General features: G+C 44.8%; 1 protein-coding gene across 1 annotated transcript in view; it reads right to left on the bottom strand.

Annotated features, from left to right (window-relative positions):
- IDUA (alpha-L-iduronidase) overlaps positions 1 to 21661 on the bottom strand; it is a 1961268-nt gene that overhangs the window by 564915 nt on the left and 1374692 nt on the right. The window contains exon 9 of the mRNA XM_078676355.1: positions 5315 to 5524. Within this exon, the coding sequence (XP_078532481.1) occupies positions 5315 to 5524 (210 nt within the window). The remainder of the gene's footprint in view (positions 1 to 5314; positions 5525 to 21661) is intronic.

Raw genomic sequence — 21661 nt, 5'->3', positions numbered from 1 at the left:
AGATGCACTACACTGGCTCCCAATGCAAAAATGTATTCTGTTCAAAGTCCTGATAATCTCTTTCAGAGTTTTCCATCACCAAGGCCCAACCTATCTACAAAAATACTTTAAACAATACCATCCGGTACGTGAACTGAGATCATCATCATCAAATCTGCTCACTGTCCCCAAGTTCAGGCTGACGACGAAGGGAGGAAAATCTCTATCTGTGATTGGCACTAAAGCATGGAACAAACTACCCCAATCTCTCTGTGCACCCAATACAGAACTAAGCTTCAGGAAACTACTTAAAACATGGATCTACTCACTGCCAGACACCGTATGCAAAACCTTAATGTGATCCTTTCTCAGCCTCTCGAACGGTCTAGTTGGTCATCTGCTAGATACAGGAAGTTTTCAGCGCCAAGATACTCCTTGGAGTGGTAGTGCGCTATACAAGAACCCTATCACACATCACAACCCCAGCTCCAACACCAATGACATTCCGCCATCACAAGTCCTGTGCGACTCCCTCGCCACTTTCTTCCACCGCAAGATAGCAGACATCCATGACAGCTTCAACACCCAGGCAGCCCCAACAGACAGCAACACAACAATCTCTCCGCACACCATCGACCACGACCCCCTGCTAGCCTGGACCAGAGTGAGCATCGATGACACCATCAAGACCATGAGCACAATCCACTCCGGCTCCCCATCAGACCCATTTCCGCACCACATCTTCAACACAGCCAGCAGCTCCATCGCACCCCACCTGCGCAAAGTCATCAATCTCTCCCTCGAGACCGCGACCTTCCCAGAAAGCTGGAAACACGCCGAGATCAACGCCCTACTCAAAAAACCAAAGGCTGACCCTAAATACCTCAAGAACTTCCGGCCCATCTCTCTGCTCCCGTTCCCGGCCAAGGTCATCGAGAAGATCGTCAACAGACAGCTAACACGATACTTCGAAGAAAGCAGAATCCTGGACCCTTCCCAGTCAGGATTCCGCAGCAACCACAGCACCGAGACTGCCCTCATCGCTACCACCGAGGACATCAGAAAACTGCTGGACAACGGTGAGACCGCAGCCCTCATCCTTCTGGACCTCTCCGCCGCCTTCGACACTGTCTGCCATCGCACACTGAGGCGTAGGGATCTGTGACAGAGCCCTAGAATGGACCACCACCTTCTTCTCTGGCAGAACTCAGGGCGTCCGCCTCCCCCATTCCGATCCAAAGCCTCCAAGATCATCTGCGGCATACCCCAGGGCTCCTCCCTCAGCCCGACACTATTCAACATTTACCTGGCCCCGCTGGCACACGTCACCCGACAGCACAACCTCAACATAATCTCCTATGCCAACGACACTGAAGCCCGTCGTCGACTGGATGAAGACCAGCCGACGGAAGCTGAACAAGGACAAAACGGAAGTCCTCATCCTCGGTTCCAACCCCTCAGCCTGGGACGACTCCTGGTGGCGGACGGCACTGGGAGCAGCACCGACACCCACCGACCACGCACGCAACCTAGGAATCATCCTCGACTCAACGCTCTCTATGACCAAGCAAGTCAACGCCATCTCCTCCTCTTGTTTCAACACCCTCCGCATGCTCCGCAAAATCTACAGGTGGATCCTGACAGAAACAAGAAGAACAGTCCCCCAGGCCCTCGTCAGTAGCAGACTTGACTACGGAAACGCTCTCTATGCATTAGCCCTGACCAAGCTCCTCAAACGACTGCAACGCATCCAAAACGCCTCGGCATGACTGATCCTCGACCTACCACGCCACAGCCACATCACGCCCCACCTGAGAAACCTGCACTGGCTACCCGTCAACAAGAGGATATCCTTCAAGCTCCTCATCCACGCACACAAGGCACTCCACAAGACTGACCCAGCCTACCTCAATAAACGACTTTCCTTCTACACCCACAACCACCAGCTCCGCTCCTCCGACCTCGCACTCGCCACCATGGGGCTTCCAAAGGAAAAGCACACGTGGGAGGTCTTTCTCCCACCTCGCCGCCAAGACTTGGAAGACCTGAACCTACGACAGACCCAAGACCTGGTGACCTTCAAGAGGCTACTCAAAACCTGGCTGTTCGATCAGTAGCGGCTCCCCACCCTCCCAGCGCCTTAAGACCCTCACGGCTATGTAGTGCGCTCTACAAATGTTGTTGATTGATATGTATATATATATATATATAATTTTTTTTTTTTTCCCCCAGTGCACTCTACCATTTGTACAGCTGAGGCATCAGGGTAAAACCATCCAAAGGTGCCCAAATAATTATTATCTTTAGTCAAGCTTCTCCATCCCTCCACCTAGCTCCAAATACAGCTAGCAAGCAATAATGATTACATGCTTAAAGTGGCCAATGATATTGAACAGGGATGTCTATACTGGTCTTACTCTTGCTTTCAACTTCACATGTCAGATTTTTCTAAAGGAGGTCAACAATGCTGGTCCTTCCCCCCAAAAGTTAGTGATTTGAAAGTTAGTGATTTGAAAGTTCTCTTGTATGCAAAGAACCGCACACTTTCATATCTTCATCTAATCAAACTAGACCCGAAAGGGGACTACCTACGCAACTATGCACCTAGGTATCACATTAAAATGAATACAGCAAAAAGTAGCATCATGGTTTTTGTCAAAGGGCTTGTAGTGTGAAAAATTCAGTGGTGGGTAAATGAATTGCTACTGGAAGGAGTGCTGTAGTTTGCTAGCAACCTATCGTGCAATGTGTGTTCCCAACTTCAAAAGAGTCACATAGTTTAAGTCGCACGAGATATGTCGGCCCTACAATGGATCAGTAGATAATAGGAATTTCTGAAAGCATGCTGAAGCTGGGCCCAAATGCTGCTATCATCCTCCATGAAATGATAGAGCAAATTTGGTATTTAGGTAGTGTTAATGTTTGCTGCACATTCTGGGGAAGAAAACATGTTAAAATGAATGAAAGCAGCACCTTCATGAATTTTCCTGTGCCTCTAGTTTTCATAAGTGCTGAGGGTTTGTAAAGTTCCCAAGGTGCCAGCCAAACTCAGGCTCAAAACATTCAACTGACCGCACCCGGAACCGAAACGCGAACCCGAGCGATATCGCCGCTGAATCACTCCCCGCACTACGGGGACCTATTGCCGTAGAAGTTTCTACACTTTCCGTGCTTCAAATATGCGGACAAAGATACACTCTTGAGTTTCTTACCCTGTGGATCGCAATATTTAGCAACACTACTTACTAAAGAATCTCCATATACCCGCTGGAGAAGAGTACTTCTGAAATTTGCAAGTCATATTCTGACTGATATTGAAACCCGGTCTCGAGCGGAGCCGGGTCGGAATTATCACCGGCACCGCGACCTGTGGTTACAAATTCATTACCTACAGCCCTGAGGAGTCGCGGAAACAGTGTGTTTTCTTGCGACGAAACACGTGTCGGCTGGCTTTCTATGAACAATAAAAGTGGAACCGAAACACTGGTGGTCCACTCCTTCGCCCATGAAATTTGAACTTTATGTCCATTGAGACATCTGTTTTGCTTGAACTTTCATATAAGTGTGCAGCAGGTTTTGTTTTCAAAACATTCAACTACCCACATAGAAAATTAAAGGAAATTGGGATTTCCTTCGGCGTAGTTTTTATACGCCTTTCAGAACACAGCTCCCCAGTGAGCAGGAGCTCTCTGTCGCTCTAAGCAGGTAGAGCACAGCTTTCCACACTTTTCATGTAGGTGACACACTTTTTGGAAATGCATCATTTTGTGACACAGTAAGGCAGTGTAGCGAGCGAGCCCGAACCACCTAAGGGGTTCGGGGGGTTCTCACTCACTCTGTCTGTCTCCCTCTCTCTCTCTCTCTAACTGTCTCCCTCTCTCTGTCGCCCTCCTCCCTCTGTCTGTCTCCCGCTCTATGTCTCCCTCTGTTTCCGTCCCTCTGTCTGGCTCCCTCTGTCTCCCTCTCTGTCTCCTTCTCTGTGTCCTTCTCTCTCTGTCTCCCTTCCTCTGTCTCCCTCCCTCTCCTTCCCTCTGTCTCCCCCTGACTGTCTCCCACTGCCTCTCTCCCTCTATTTCCCTCCCTCTGTCTCCCTCTGTCTGTCTCCCTCTGTCTGTCTCCGTCTGTCTTCCTCTGTCTGTCTACCTCCCTCTCTCTGTCTCCCTCTCTCTCTGTCTCCCTCCCTCTGTCTTCCTCCCTCTATCTCCCTCTGTCTGTCACCCTCTGTCTCCTCACCCCGCGTGTGTTTCAGCCTGGGCAGAGACAGCTTCCTGGGCACACAAACTGCCGCACCCCAGTACTTCGCAGGTCTTTTAAAGACCATGTACTGCTTTGTTGTGAATCACCCGGCCCCCATAGTGCAGAGTGTCTCAGAGTCCGTGCTGCTGTGGCGGACTCCGAGACACTCTTTCAAAGGAATGCCTCTTAATTAGCAGCAGTTATGTGCTAAGTGCCCTTAATACTGGTGTCATCCCGCGACACACCCACCCTTTGCAGACGACACAGTACTGTGTCGGGACACACAGTTTGGAAAGCTCTCAGGTAGAGGATTGGGTAGTAAATCCCCCAATCTGCCTGATCAGGGGGGCAGCAAGACTGTGTGGGCTTCATGTGGTGGGGAAGTGTTAGACATTTCTTGTGGGGTAGGGGCTGCTTCCCTCAAGGTTATATCCAAGCTGGTATAGTGGAGTAAATCCCTGCCCAGTGATCACCCTCCTGCCAATCTCCCTGTAGTCAAACACTTAAGAGCGATAACATCAGCCAGGGGAGAATCTTCTTTTTCTAACAGTATCTCTCCTATTGAAGTTGGTCTTTGAGAGATCGATCCCACTAAAAGTAAGTGAAGCCCTTGGGCTTAGCACACTGAATGCTAATGAAAACGAAAAAAATATCTTGGACTGTAAGGAAGGGTAATTCTTCCCCTGGAGCCCAAAGAGCGACCTGAAAAGCAGGGGCCTGAAAAGGGACTCATGTGCATCAGGATGTGAACCTTACCCCCCACACAGTAAGATTAGTACCCAGAACAATGAAGTAATGTGTGTTAAAGGGGTTAATGCTCCACATGCAGTGCCCAATGATGAAATGCAAATTTTTGGGTTTGAGAGCTTTGCACCACCTAGTGAGATGGACATTCAGCTATGTAGTTTGTGGCAACATCTCTTTGTCAGAGATAGTTTTCATAAATTTACAAATTGTCGCACAAATTTCATTTGTCTACCACACATTTACTAACATCACCACAGAGAAGTTCTGTAAGACAGTAATTGAAAACAATGTACAGGCCAATGGCCTTCTAGTATTTTAAGGTAATATTTGCAATGGAATTTTAAATATTTACCTTCATGCTTCGGAACATTTGTAAGATTCAACGTGACAAAATTAACAGACGATGAGGTTCGGTTATCATCACTGGAATATACGATTATGGTTGCTTGCCAGCTATCCGACGTATTCCTCCCTATAGGTTCATGAGTACTGGCTATTATTCCAACAGTATCATCTGGTTCGTCTTTTCGACTGACAACAGAGGCTGTAATGTGTTTTTCTCCTGTAAACAAAATATATAAAAGAAAAGAAACTGAGAGAAAAACAATTTACAAGCCATGTAAACTAAAAAGTTACATGAAGTATATACAATGGTTCATAGCTGAATACGTGAGATCATTACATAATTGAAATCAATCGGTTGTGTCAAGTGATTTATATTGCGTTACTCAGTGTTCCACTACTAAAATCAGCATATAAATGTGTAGGAGTTAATCTAATGGCTTAAAATATTTCCAATCCTATAAGTATCAAGCTATGGTGAGAAAGTTAGTTCTATCGTACCTTGATATGCCAGGACTTGGTCAGGTTACAGATCTGTCTTCACTTCCACTTGCAAGAGTTCAATGACTTGAGACATTTAAAAGGCTACCCAAAGAACTTGATCGCTTTGCCGCAGAGATAATGACGTGGAGCATGTACCTTACTCACAAAAGGTTTTCAGGTAACAGTTGTGTTGAGCGAGCATCATAGGATGAACCACACTTTCCATTCCCAAAACCATATTCTGGGCCATAATGTGTTAGCTTCAACCTACAAATGCTGATTAACAATAACTGCACAAATATATTTTGTCTTGTACTGAATTATAAACGAATTCACAACATCCAAACCCAAGCCCACAGATATACAATAAACAAAAAGCAACAACGCCACCCTTCAGAGGGGCGCTAGAGAGCCGGCAGACAAGATGGCCGCACCTTAGGTAGGCTCTGTTAGTCCGTGAGTAGCATCCTGCGTGCCCAGGGATATTCATCGCCATCAAGGGCTGACAACTTGCTTGTGAATAAAGCGGCGCCCAAAATCTGTGTGTTGAAGGCACCAGAGGACTGTATATGTAGAGATTGGAGCCCGCGCTGAATTTCGGCTGCAGGCCGTGAAGCGGACTACAAAATGGCAGTGCCCATTTGATTTAATGGTGATGCTCGGGTCTCTGATTGACAGCGGAGGATGAGCTGCGGTCTGCAAGAAATGCAGCGACCTGGATCTCTCTGTTACTACCAGGGGTAAGGAATCCCGGTTGCGTGCGCTGTTATGTATAATTTTAGGACACTATTGTAATTTTCCCGATTCATGCCCTTATATAGGTATAAATCACCATATCCTTATAAGGCATAGAAAGCATAACCATATTTAGGCATAGCTCATGCAGTCCAAATATGGCAGGGCTACTTCCACTAGTTCCGAAAATCTACAACGATTTCTTGGAAAACTCAGCTTCAGCAGCTAGGGACGTTCCCTTACTCGAGAACTGACTTGTCCAAGAACTCATGGAGTATTCAAAGAACTGAGACTCTTTGATGACGTTATTATGTCCACCTTTACGTCAAACTCGGCAACTTCAAGGTATAAATATGCCCACACTTGCCTTAGCAAACACACCGTGGTTTGGAGCAGTTCGACTATCTACTTGCCCGACACATCCTGCTACAGCAAGTGCCGAAGGAAGCCGACCCTCCAGCAGACGCACTGAGAGAGAGACGCTGTCTTTTCTCCTGCCGAGAAATCCAGCTCCAGTGTTTCCAAGCTACCCTTGCGGGTTGTTGGGAAATCTAGTCCCGAGACTGACCTTCTCCATTCTAAACTAAGGTACGGACCTGATTAGACCCTAAGAGAAATCTTGGACAGATGCTTGGCAAAAGAATACTACATTTATGCTACACCTCACTTACTTCTTCCCTCATACTAAGCTTAGGTTAGGTACATCGGGGTAGGCGTACTTTAGAAGCACCAGTTGAGTACTCTTAGCCTCTGTTTATGTATGTATTTTTCCATGGTTTAGGAACCATACAATGCTCTTACAGTATTATTTTGTTCTACTTTTTATACTGTATGCGTTATATTTTACAACCAGTTTTACGATTGTAGCAGTTAATTTCTTATGCTTGAGAAAGAAGGCTGTTCAATAAATCCTTTTACTGAAAACGCATGTCTATCTTTTTTTCTGCAACTCTGGTGAAACGAAGCATACACGGTTGACTGAGTGAAATATATATCTATTTTTTCCACGACTCCGATGATCAGTTTTATCTTGGGGAAACAAAGTTGTCATGTTTATGCGGTTGTCAGAAACTAATCCCTCCTTGTGAATTCGAGAAAATTTCTAGTGCCCTCTGAGCTAGCTGGCACTAAGTCTAGTATATTCGATAGAGACCTAGTAGACCTCAGTCCTACGTCTAATCTATAGGATATATTATTCCAATGCGCAGAGCCTATTGGGAATATAGGAACTACACTACATGGCGCACAACGTTTGGTAAGGCACTAATTTAACGCTAGATACTAGGGTAACTCAGACTTGTTTTTCACAGAGAGCCCTTTTTCCTGTAAAATACTCCAATAGACGTCTGGAGTGGGTCAAAGGATAAAATATCCGCCATAACTGAGTAGGACGAAAATACTATGTATTAGTTTTCGGTTTGTTCAACTTTGAAGGATACAGTGTTCCAAAATATTGTGCACCTTATCTTTATTTCCTTGAAACTTGCTCTGCAAACCTTCAGTCAACAAAATGTCCGATATCGAAACCGAGAACGGTGGAGCTGCAGGCAATAATGCCGTAGCAGGCTTTAACTTAACAGGTCTCCAAGAGACTGACCCGGACGCTATAGTCATCCCAGAAAACGTAAGAAAAGCCATAGCTATAAAGCTCATAGAAAATGGCCTTATCACTGAGAGGTGGTACGGTTATATTTGTCATAGAGGCACATGAATATCGGCAGACAGAGGTATTCTATTCATGGATTGTCTTTCCACAAGCAAGTCCAACAACACGTGTTCCACTTCTACAAGATGGAGGAACATCCAGCGGAATACATTCCTTTCGAGGATGTTGAAATTCCACTAACTTACCAAGAGCATCAGCTCAGGTTTAAAGGCACCCTACAACATCAAAATCACATTACCAGGCTCGGTCCACTAGGTAGACCAGGAGCAACATGGCTGGTACTAGCCAGCTATACACCACATCCTAACATTGAAAGAATGTCAGATGTAGAACTGTTAGCTCAGCTAAAACAATTAATTAAAATACATAGACAATTGGTACAATATATCATGCGGACCTTAACGGTCCAACCTGCTATTAGAATTCCACAACACACTCCTCATCAGGGGAACACAAACAAAATCACACCACAGACTATACAATCAGTCATTGGTAAATTGCCCACAAAAAGGGAATAAATTCCATTCTGGTTAGCCCAGAAAATTACTCAAATAGAGGCAGTATTTCCCGATAGTACACCTCATGAAAAACACAGGATTCTAACAATCTGTTTACCAATGGGGATTGCACCACACGTGGAGGACTGTGACACTTGGGGTACAGACTTTGCTTCAATCTACACAAAAACACACGGTGTCCCGTCTATGGCGGTAATACCAGACGTTCTGAGACAGATTCAAAATGAATACGGTCCAGAACCAGCCTTGAATCTTGGTATGAAATTACTGAAAGATTTCAAACAGGTCTCAGCTATTTTATTAGCTAACATTAAAGGTGAAGAAGCATCGGTGGCAATCCGCCAAAAATTAAAAGAATTCTATATTACTGAGCAACCGTATGAACCTGCCAGAATTATGGAAAATTCCTATGAAGAACTATGGAGAGATAGTTTGGGAGGGAAACCAGTAAAACCTGAACTAACAGAAAATCCTGAAAAAGTTTTTATCAAAAATAATCTAACTACTCCTAAAAAGAAATGGGAAAATAGTAGACAGCCACTTCCTAAAGATAAGCGCTCTCAGTCTAGAGGTAGATCTCCTCAAAAGGAGCACTCTGAAAAGAAGTATAACCTTAGAAATAGGGATAATTTAAGAAAACCTGATAGATATCAAGATACTGATACATGATCCTCTCGTACCTTTCAGACTTCCTCGCAGAAATCCGAAAGAAGAGGACGATCAGAACACAAAGAAGAACGCGTGAAGTCCAAAGACGATCAACACGTTCCAAAAAAAAGGAAAACTCAATTCTCCAAAAAGAAGGTAGCAAGTATTAAATAAAATCAGACATGCCGAGGATCTTGAGGACACAACTCAAGAACGGGAGTGGGCCCAGACAATGCTGGACAGTGCAGCAGAGGTCACCATAGCTCGCAGGATCCTGAAAGATCATCTGGAGACAGTGGATCTGAATGAATACATTCAGGTTGAAACTGCTGACACCAGGGTTAGTGTACCCAATAAGTTATATGAAGTAACACTCCGGATGGCGGGAGACATGACTAGAAAAATAAAAGCCCTCTTTTGGGAAAAACTATCTAAGGGTTATGACATCCTCCTGGCTGAAAAAGACTGGCCACCTGAATTTGTCAGGGAGTGCCCACATGGCGAAGAAATCATTATGCCAGCCTTCTCTAATCATATTCCTATTCATAAAAAAACTATACCTATGCCAGAAAATGGACTGTGGCCCAGGCTCCAGCATTATATAAATATCATGTGGGATGGGATGAGGACTCTCCTCACCATAAAATCCAGTTGAAAAATCAACCTACTGCTCAGAGGCAGTATTCAGTAAAGCAGGAAGCTAAAAAACAAGTCAGGGAGATCTTGATCAACTTGAATACCAAGGGGTGATTGAAACATGCACCTCGTCAATGAACAATCCTTTGTTTCCTGTCTCCAAACCAGACAATACATATCATCTAGTTTTGGACTAAAGACATTTAAAGTCTTGTTGTAAAACATTTGTAGTACAAAATGCACAGAGTGCAGCACTGATAAATAACATCGTTCGCAAAAAATATAAAACTACATTAGATATTTCAAACGGTTTCTTCTGTCAAAACATTGCACATGAAAGCAGGTACTTGACTTCTTTCTCAATAAAGGGGACACACAACAGTTTTGTCGTCTCCCCAGGGATTCAAGAACAGTCCTGGATTATTTTCAGCCAGAGTAACAGAGTTACTACAAACGTATGATGATGAGGCATTATTTTATGTCGATGACATCTATCTTACAGATGATGATTTGGACAGGCACTTGAACAGGGTGAACACCATGATACTTGGATTCGCCTCTGAAGGGTATAAATTCACCTTTAAAAAATCAAGAATTGCCCACCTAAACGTCCTATTCTTGGGATACAAACTTTCAAGTGAAGGCAAAAGCCTAGTAGCAAATGTTTTAGAAAAATGTGCGCTGCTCCAACCTCCCAAAACACTGAAAAAAGTACAGGCAATTCTAGGATTCCTAAACTTCGGAAGAACTTACATTTTGAATTACGCAGAAATGGTTAAACCTCTCTACAAACAAATCAAACCGGATTTCAAACCAACTAATTGGACTCAAAAACACACAGAAATTTTGCGTTCAGTACAAACAGACATGTTGGCAACAACACGCGACAATGTACGCAACCTTATAATCCGAATCATCCCAGGGAGATGCGGATTCACATACCTAACCTTTAATGAAGGTGAAAAGGTACCAGTAGCTTACAAATCACACTTGTACACACAACCTGAAATGAAATTCACTTCAACAGAAAAAATTCTGACAGCGGTTCAGACTGCTGTAGCAAAGGAGAGAGCCCTCGCAAAGGGTAAGCTCATAAAAGTCTTTACACCTGTACCTGCCTTAGAGGCAGTGACAAAGGTAAGCATTCCAAATGCAAAAGCTCTACATCCAAGATAGATACAATGGGTTAATCCTCTTTCTGGTACCAAGGAGGGGACTGGGCTGTTCCTGGGTTCAAGGTGCAGGTCACTGGGGGTGGATATGTGGAGGTGGTTAAATGGTAACCTACCAGTGGGTATCCATTTTGTTGGATATGTTGGCCTCACACACCCTTGCAGGTGTCATGCTTCATCATGGGCAATGCTCCTCGTTGGGTGGGCGAGGCAATACCCAACGGGCTACACCTCAAAGAGGGGCTCTTTGGCGGAGATCTTTTTATCCAACTGCCCTTGGGTGAAGTGTGGGTTCACAAGGAGACCACCCCTATACCTGCACGCCCAATCGTCTCAGGCATCAACTCAATACTGGAACCGCCATCACAATTTTGTGATCACTTCCTGCAACCCTTGGTAATACGCATTCCATCCTACATACAGGACACAACTGATGTTCTACGTCTCCTAGACACCTTTCAGGGGAACCTCCAGATCGACCTCCTTGTAACCCTTGACGTAGAGGCCCTCTATACCAACATCCCTCAGAGGGCCTCTCTAGGGGTCATAGAAGAAATACTAAATACCGAGACATGGACCTCACCTACACCTCCAGCCTTTGTCATGGAATGTGCCAATCTAGCACTGACTGAAAACTTCTTTGAGTTCAAAGGAAAGTATTACCATCAAACTTAGGGCACATCGATGGAGAGTACTTTTGCCCCATCGGTGGCGTGACTCTACATGGCAGATTTTGAAAACCAGTACATTGACTCCCCTACCAATCCCTACCACAATAACATCAAATTGTGGAGGCGATTCATCGATGATATTTTGATCTTCTGGGCTGGCACCAGGGACTCCCTCGATGAATTATTTGAATGGGTAAACACACTGAACACATACATACATTTCACAATAACGGCCTCTGCCACACAGATCTCCTTCCTTGACTTGACTATCAAACTAACGGAAGGCCAACTAAGTACCAGCATGTTCAGAAAACCAACAGACTGCAATAGCCTACTCCATTATAATAGCCACCACCCAAAAGCGTTGCGAGCCAACCTACCCTTCGGGCAATTTTTGAGAGTACGGCGTAATTGCAGTAGCCTATCTGAGTACAGAACCCAGTCTAATATCTTATCCAGGAATCTGTCTGATAGGGGTTACCCATGTAGAGAGATAACAAGAGCACAGAAAAGAGCCCAAAATAATCACAGAGGAGCGTTCCTAGAACACAGGGACCGGATCACAAAAATCAATGAACCGATGACATGCGTCACCACCTTCACGCCAGCCTCAAATACGGTGAGAAAGATCATTATGCGCCACTGGCAAATCCTCAGTACAGGCGAACTCTCCCTTGAACCTCCGAGGTTTGCCTTCAAGAGGTCTAAAAACGTGAAGGACATACTCATTAACACGAGACCAAAAAAACAAAATACATCGGGCCAGACTACCCTGTGGCAATTACCACAGGTGAAAGGACACTATCCATGTGGTTCGTGCAGTGCATGCCCTTTCACTGCAATACACAAAACTGTCCAGCTCACAGACTCTTTCAAGTGGGAGTTAAGGGGACACACAAATTGCAACACACCGATCTGTGTATACTTACTAGTGTGCCCCTGTGGACTCTAATATGTTGGGATGACCACTCGACCTATCAAACAACGCATCTCAGAGCATCAGAGTAACTTCCGCTGCAAGAAGAACAAAACAAAGATGTGTAGGCACTACTTAGAGACTAACCACACAGCCAATTCTATGAAATGGCTAATAATTGAAGCAAGCGCGAGCATCTCGAAACAGAATCTCTTTTTCAGGGAGCAGAGATGGATCCATCGTCTGGCCACAGACAGGCTAGGTCTAAACGAGGACATCCCCTGGAGCTCCCTTTAATCGTCACCTATATTTCCACACGCTTTGGGTGATGCCCCTGATGACTGATTGGTTACTCCCCTAGTCATTAGGACCTATATGTTTTAACAACTGTAAGGGAAGATTCATAAAATTACAACAACATAATGTTGGCAAGTACATATGTGCTGGTTATTTGACCCGACGCAGAGTATTTGAAAACATATATATGAAGTCCGCAGTCATGTTAAAACCTTGACCTATGATTCACTGATATCTTCTCTTAACACAGGACGCACGAGATGTTTCGCCCCAGACTGGTTTAATCTATAGGCAATCGAGCTACCTGACACCTCTCCAATATGGCCGCTCCTCTAAATGGACGAGATCACATGACCCGCAGTGAACTGGGTAAACCTCCTTACTTGACGAGAATAGGACATTACATACCGATTACCACCACATAAGAATTGCTATAACCTATGTGATACATATCCTACGCAGCATAGATTGGTGGATTTCTTCCAGAAACACTAGGCGCATGAGTTGTTCCGCCTTTAATAGTGTATGCCATAGACTATAGAGCTTAACTACACCACTCCAAATTGGCCGCTCCGTTAACTGAGCTAATCACATGACCAGCCTCGAGTCGGCAAAATCCCTCCAGACCTATCCCGCCCATTACTAAGATAAATACAGCAAGCGCCGGACCCTCGGTTCTATCCGGTCCTGGCGGAGAGAGGTAGGCAACATAAGGAGGACACGGGAGCTTCAAGTAAGTGAACGCCCTGCGAGTTCATGGGGTAAATCTGAACAGAGCGTCCAGGATTTGTTTGGCTTTGCGGTCCCCTTAGCGGCTCGCTAAACATATTAAGGAAAGGGGGCATATTCTTGACACTGACCGAGTAGGGTCGCCGTGGTATTTTGTCCTGTCAGGTTACTTATCGAGGGCCGTGATGGATGCACTCACACGTCCTGCTTCCCTTTTTGAGTGGTAGCAGGACCGTGTGAACACACACACTGGGAACAACCTAAGTCACTGTTTAACCTGATGCCTTGACCCACTCCCAGACAAGTAGTGGCGGGTTATATAATCGAACTCTTAAAACAGCCTATTCTACTGCACCATACTATCTATAGTAGATACCGGCATAACTAAGACACAGTGAGGCTAGATGAACCACCAAGTAAGGCCTACTGTGGGTTATATAATCGAACTCTTAAAACAGCCTATTCAACTGCACCATACTATCTATGTTAGATACCGGCATAACTAAGACACAGTGAGGCTAGATGAATCACCAAGTAAGGCCTACTGTGGGTTGAGTCGAATAAATATGTTTGTTGTCCCTATTCCTCCTTTATTTCAATTTCATTCCAGCCTTAGCTACAGAGGCTTGACTCACCGATGTCCATCCCGCCAGACACTGCTGTTACATTTCACAATTGACCTCTAGGTGAGTGAGATCATTCTGGACCCATGCAGACCGGAACTGCTGTTTCTTAACTTTTAACGCTGCTGCTCTTCTTGTTTTTTAATGTCTCAAGAAACGTCTCCTTTCCTACACATGTGAGCATGTCACTCACTATTGCTCCATTTGGAGATGTATCACTTTCACCACGTGCTAGGAGTCACCAACACTAGCATGCCACTGAATGCACCAGGCCATAACATATGTGGATCACTGTACTGTACCTGCTTGAGAGATATATAACCCCCTACATTCTCCTTTTGTTTCCAAACCCAGGCATGGAACAATGTATACGCAGGTACTCCATTTCCTAACTGTATATGTAAGCACTGATACTTAGATAGATCAGCAATATTGTAGACAACAAGTACTTTTTTTAAAGGTCCTGATGAATCGCGGGTAAATAAGCCCTGAGCGAGAAACCTGTTGACCACAACCCTCACTTACTAGTATAGTCTTGAGTGCGGAAAACATCACTTTCCAGACCTCCTAGACTAACTGTTGTTTTTAGTTAGCGCACGGGACCACCCGAATAAAGTTCCTTCTGGTACCCCTGCGTTATTTTAAATTTCACATACTGTCTACTACTTCTCTGGCCCCTCACCCACACTTCACCCAAGGGCAGTTGGATAAAAAGATCTCTGCCAAAGAGCCCCTCTTTGAGGTGTAGCCCGTTGGGTATTGCACCGCCCACCCAACGAGGAGCATTGCCCATGATGAAGCATGACACCTGCAAGGGTGTGCGAGGCCAACATATCCAACAAAATGGATACCCACTGGTAGGTTACCATTTAACCACCTCCACATATCCACCCCCCACTGACCTGCACCTTGAACCCAGGAACAGCCCAGTCCCCTCCTTGGTACCAGTTATCTGAGGGCCCACACTGCGGCCTGGACCTTCCACTTGTCTCAAGTGGTAATTTGGCCCTCTGGATCTACAAAGATCCCCTCTCCCCCTTTTTGTATACATTAATTCTCTTGCTGCAACAGACGTTGAATATGTTTTTGAACCTTACTTGAAGACACAAGAATTTCTCCAATACGAACAAGAATGACCTCTGCCTACTGAAATTCTACCTCTAGAACATTACGGCTGTATAATTTATACAGACGGATCAACACAACCCGCAATTGGGGGTAAACAAGCTTATAGTGCTGCGTGCACGACTGTTAAAGGTCGCTGGCCGGATGGTAAATTCAAACCTATGGTCACAAAAAAATCTCTAGGAGACTGTACAGCTCAGCGAGCTGAACTCCAAGCTTTCAAGATGGCGCTTGAAAATACAGATCGCACCTCTACCAAGACTGTACCCTGATCCCCTTCGAGTCGCTAGTTGCAGAACCCGGGCTCCCCCCTGGGGGTTTCCTACTGCACAGATCGCTCATGGCCCGGATGGAGATGAGGTGGGGTGACATGACGGAGGAGCCAGCGCAACATCTGGTGATCCAGTACCTCCATGTCATGGGCAGGGTCAAGCACCTCATTAAATGGTATGCCGCGTCCCTGCGTGTACACACAGAACTGGACCTAGCCCCCCTCCGTGGGAAATGGGAACGAGACATGGGGAGGCCGCTGCGGACAAAGAATGGGAGCGAGTGCTTAGAAGCCCGGTGCGCATACCCAGAAACATGCGCTTCCGCCAGATCCAAGTTTATATAGTCCACAGGGCCTACCTCACCCCGGATTTAATTAATAAATACTTTCAAAGGGCGGATGCAGCTTGCCCCAGATGCGGCGAGATTGCTGCGGATCTCCTTCACCTCCTGTGGCGTTGCCCGAGGCTTGGTGATTATTGGGAAGTGATACACGCCCGGCTTGTGCAATGCACTGGTCGCGACGTCCCATGCGACTGGCCAGTGTTCCTCTTGCACCATTTCAAGAGGCCCACTACTGCCAAAGCGTCGTCCAGATTCTTGGACCTGGGAATGATCACGGCGGTGCGACTCCTGACAAAAAGATGGAAGGCGAGGGAACCGCCCAGTGTAAGGGCATGGACCCTGTCTCTCCTTTCGTGGGGCAGAGCGGAATGGACCGCCATCAGGAGGGAGGAAACGTTGGGATTACGCAAGGAGCCCATGGCGGACAGATGGGAAGGTATGCTCCACGCTCTCCAGGCGGCGGAAGCAGAGATGGCTGCGGAAGGGGCTGAGGGCATAGAGGGCGGAATCGAGCATCATGGAGAGGGAGGCGCGGCGACCACCAACGACAGTAATAGAGGCAGCAGCGGCATTGATATCACCGCGCAGGCGGGAGCCCAGGGCCGGGATGATGGGAGGGTGCAGCGACCGGAGGGATCATGTGGACGTCAGCAGGGGAGGACAGTGGAGGGAGGGGCGCAACAGGCTGACCAGACAAGCTGAGAGGTGCAACACACATGTACTGATTAAAATAGAGGGGGGGTCTTGGGTGGGAGTACGGGGGATTGATCTGTAGGGTGTATAGGTGTTATGACTGCATCTTGTTGTTACTGTTTCTCCGTTACAAATGTTGTGGTTACAACTGAGTAGGGTTTACATGAACTGGCAGCCCAGATGGAGAGATGGCGCAGCGACTCACACATATTGCGGACATGCATGAACGGCTGTTGCTCAGACATTCCCTGCATATGTCATACCGAATTAACGTCTTTGTAGCGATTGATGTCACCAGTGTACTGACAATGAAGTCTTAAGGTGTTTGCAACTATCATTGTGCATGCTGTCTAAAAAATGCCCACTGCGTTCTCTGGAATTGTTCATTGCAAAATGCCAATAAAAAGAGTTGACAAAAAAAAGAAAATACAGATAGCGAATTCTCCACACTCATAGTGTGCGATTCATATTACTGCGTCCAGTCTTACAATGAATATCTGCAGAACTGGGTTCAACATTGTTTTAAAGACGCAAAAGGTGGCACAATAAAGCATAAAATGCTTTGGGAACAGGTAAGTTCTTTTGCAGAAAGAACTACAAAAGACTCATGTGATCCATACACTGAGTCATCAGCATGATGGCGTTCACGTTGAAGGGAATTCCTTGGCTGATGAAGCCGCAAAGGCAGCTGTGCAAACGGCTTCCGTAGCTACAATCAATCGTTCAAAAACAACAATGGACGGTGAAACCATGCTCGCTGTCAATGCCATGAGCAAAGTCAGCGGAGCCGTGTTACCTCTAAATTATCCACTCAAATATAAATACATAATTGATGCAAACTCTGTTCCTTTTGCTCGAATCCCTGGAGTGGGGGATAGGGTAATTCAAACAGGAACCGGAGAGGTGCTCTGATTCACGAAGCACATATGGGAGAGGGTCTGATACATCAAGGGACCTCTAAATCTCTATTAGAATTAGAAGAGATGTACTGGTGGCCAGGGATGAAAGCTCACGTATACAAATTCGCAATTAATTGCGATGACTGTTACAAATACCACAGCTTTAAACAACACCAGATTCCTGACTACAGCGTAGCCAGCCCAGTACAGACACCACTGTTAGACACCATAAGGCTATCTACATGCGGACGTCTGAATGGACTGTTGCTGTCCCACAAATATTAAGACAAGATTCATTTAGATGTGGCCTTAGCGCTCGGCTGACGCCCGAACTGTTATAAAAGATTTGCAAGTCTTTATCGGCACATACGCAATCGGCACGCTACATTCTGACCAAGGTCATGTGTTTAGCTCTAGGGCTTACAAGGAGGAAATGGCTGATTGGGTGTTGAATTGAGATTTTCGAGTCCATTCCATCCTGAGGGAAATTCAGTTGTGGAGAGGAAAAACCGTGACATAAAGTAATCTATACCAGCTAGGGTATTAGGTTTGGGTGATGGGTGGGGCAAACATCTAATACATGTCCAACGTAGTCTTAATAACCTGCCAAGAAATTCTCTGGGTGGAATCACTCCATATGAACTCGTTTTTGGTACTAGAATGTTGGTTGAAGACCTCGATCATCACACTTCAGTGGTGGAACAAAAACCATTTGATATCAACGATCGTTTGGCTGTTTTACAGGACTTAAATGAAACAAGAAGAAGTTTAAGCAACACCAGTGAAAAGCCAACGGCTACTGAAGAAAAACCACCTGTCCCAGCAAGACCTGTCTGGATTCCAAAGGTTGGGGATCTAGTCAGGGAGAAAATAGCGGACAAGAAGGAATTTGGGCCTTCTTACAGAAAACCAGTACCTGTACTAGCAAACCATGGATCAAGAACAGTGCTACTGCCGCTCCTTGCTGGAAGAAAGGAGAACCGGTCTGTATCAATTGACCTGGCGAAACCACACCATGTGGCCGATAATAAGTAGTAGGCCCAGTGGGCTCTCAAGATGTAGCAGACGACCAAATCTTGCTACCATCCAAGAGGTTCAAACTGAAAGACTCATCACCTTTGAAGATTCTAAAGTGAGAAAAGAAGGACTATGCAACAAAGCCATGGAACTTGTGCCTCTTGAAACACAAATAACAGTTCGTCAAGAAACTCCGGTCTACAATGATGTAGCATCTGACTATACAAACATGTCAAGGGAACAAGCAACTCCAGCGATTTCAAAGAATCCGGGTGCAATACCATTTATTGACAGAACTGCCTCTGGCTATTTTATCAACGTTGATAACTTTTCTGAGGATCCCAGTGAACCTGAAACTACGCCAGCAAATAAAACTTTCAAGGAAAAATTAACAGAACTTGGTCAAGAGCTTGCAAAAACATATCTGGTTTCACCATGGGTTGAATTTTGGATTGGATTATGTGTATTTTATCTCCTGCTATGGCTCATGCTTGTTTTAAGTTTGGGAAAGCTGATAGATGGAGAACACATTAAAATGGACACAGCAAGTAAGAAATTCAACTTGCTCCTGAAGCCACACAAATCATCACATCGTGAACGAGACCTGTCATCAGTGAACATCACAGCGGTTCCTCTACCAGGTGGAATAGCGTGGGATACAACTGATTATGACATTTATGGCCCTGTCGAGCTGCTGAAAATTCCACACCAATTTAAGCTTTCCTTGAGTGACTTTGTTTCACCCAGCACATTTTCTGATGATTGGGACTTTGAAATTGTTAATAACATGATAGCAGACTTAGAAATGTCAGCAAAATTTACAAAATATGAATAATTAGAAGGTTCATCAAATTAAGAAGAAATGTATTGTTTTAATCATTTTGGCCATCATTACTTGCATAAATCTGCAAACCCTAGAAATGTTTTAACTTATAATCAATGGGAACATTGTCCAACACCTCCAAAAGGTAGTCCTAAAACATTTATTGGAAAATTTCCATATTTCACAGGTTTTAATGTTACAAACCCAGAATGTTTTTACTTTAAAAATGGTAATACGACAGGCATGAAAAGTATGTTGACAAATACTAAACAAATGTATTCTGCGGCCTTTTATGCTCAATTGTCCAACTTAGGCTTTGACTTTTGGAAAGACAACATTGAGACAAAAACTGTTTGGGGCACAAAGGACTGGCAGGTACAAGGTTTAGAAGCATTGTTCAGAGCCTGCATCATCCCAGAACAAATTATGCTTTTAAATGACACTGTTCAACAGACATCTTGTCTTGGCATTGCTAAGATAAAAGATTTAAACAAACCGTCCATACCTAAGCCCACACCTGATTGTAATTTAACTTCAAGTGAGGAGGTAGACGTAAACCATATTTTACAACAGAACAGAACAAATCCTGAATGGAAAAAATGGTTAATCTGGCCCACAGACACGAATAACTGTCAAGATAGATTCCTGAACAAGACACAAAGGTTCACAGTAACTCGGTCAGGTCAAAGATATATCCAAAGACAACATCCAGGGATAATAACAACTTATAGTGTAGGTAAACTATGCCTTGAGTGGCTGCAGAAATCTACACTTCCAGAAATAAAACAACACTTATCCTTGCTTAAAGATGGCGTTGATTTACGAGAATTCTTACTGGGACCTCGTAATCCACGTCATAAACGTTTCATATTCGCCAGTATATACGCTGTATACAATGAAGCATGGAAAGTCACGCAAATTGAAACAGCTGAAAGAATACGAGAAATCAATCGTATTCATTTAGAGAAATCACTCTCTGTAGTTGACAATGGGTTAAAAACTCTGTCATCCAGAATATATTCATTGGACAGCATTGTATCCTCTGCCATAGACATAATGGAACAGGACTTGCTAATGTTACAACATGGCCAGTCTCAATTACGTTTTATAATGCTGTTAGGCTGGACGTTACAAAACCTTCATTCTGGCTATGTGCCTTGGCGTTTAATCAACACTACGTTATTGTTTACTGTATTTAACCTTACAGATAAACAAATCTCGTTGGCACAAAGGGGAGCAGACTATAGGGTGCTGAGCATAGAAAAACTGGAGAGATTACCTTTGACCGTTTCTGAGAAACCATCAGTTGAATGGATAATACATGGCACCATCACAATTCCAGTGACGACTTTCCAGTTTCAATATTGCTTAAAACACATACCAGCAGGCCTGTATGAAAGGTTGGGTAAAGAATACATTAAGTCGACCTGGGATTTACCATACACACACAAATGTTGGAGTGGGGGAAAGGAGGTATTTCTTAGTGGTAAAAATTGTGAAAACTCACTAAGCGGTACACTATTGTGTCAAGGTATTAATTTACACGGAGCCTGCGAAGGTTCTTCCAATAACCTTTCTTGCCACCTGCAAGGTTCGCCCACAGCGGTGATAGATCCAATTTTCAGTCAGCTTTCCAATGGTAGCTACATTATGTTAAATGATCACAGCTGTTGTGGAATGAGACCCAGGAATAGGCTATCTCGTTATTGTGTCAGTCAGGGTCACTTGTTGTATGCAAGTATTGTTTTCTAAAACTAAGACAGACGGGGAGTCGTCACTATGGCCTTCACTGAACATCTCTTCTATACGAATTGATACTTTAAGCAGAATCAAAGCCATTCTTTTACAAAAAACTGTGCCACTGACTTCGTCCAGAGAGACGTATGATCTGCAAGTTGCAATGACTTCTGCAGAGATACATGCATTATAATCAACAAACTGCCCAATACATTTCGCAGAAATGTTAGGTCGTATCTTTAACATGTCTGATATCAGTGGTATTGCACATGTATTTAGGACAATTTTTTTCAGGACAGTTAGCACCCTTTGAAGCAGTCCTGGGCATTTTTCCTAATTTCGTACACTCTGTCT

The sequence above is a fragment of the Lissotriton helveticus genome, chromosome 2_1 (assembly GCF_964261635.1).
Source record: "Lissotriton helveticus chromosome 2_1, aLisHel1.1, whole genome shotgun sequence".
Taxonomy (NCBI): Eukaryota; Metazoa; Chordata; class Amphibia; order Caudata; family Salamandridae; genus Lissotriton; species Lissotriton helveticus.
Note: the sequence above shows the minus strand (reverse complement) of the source record. Positions and strands in the feature narration are given on the sequence as shown.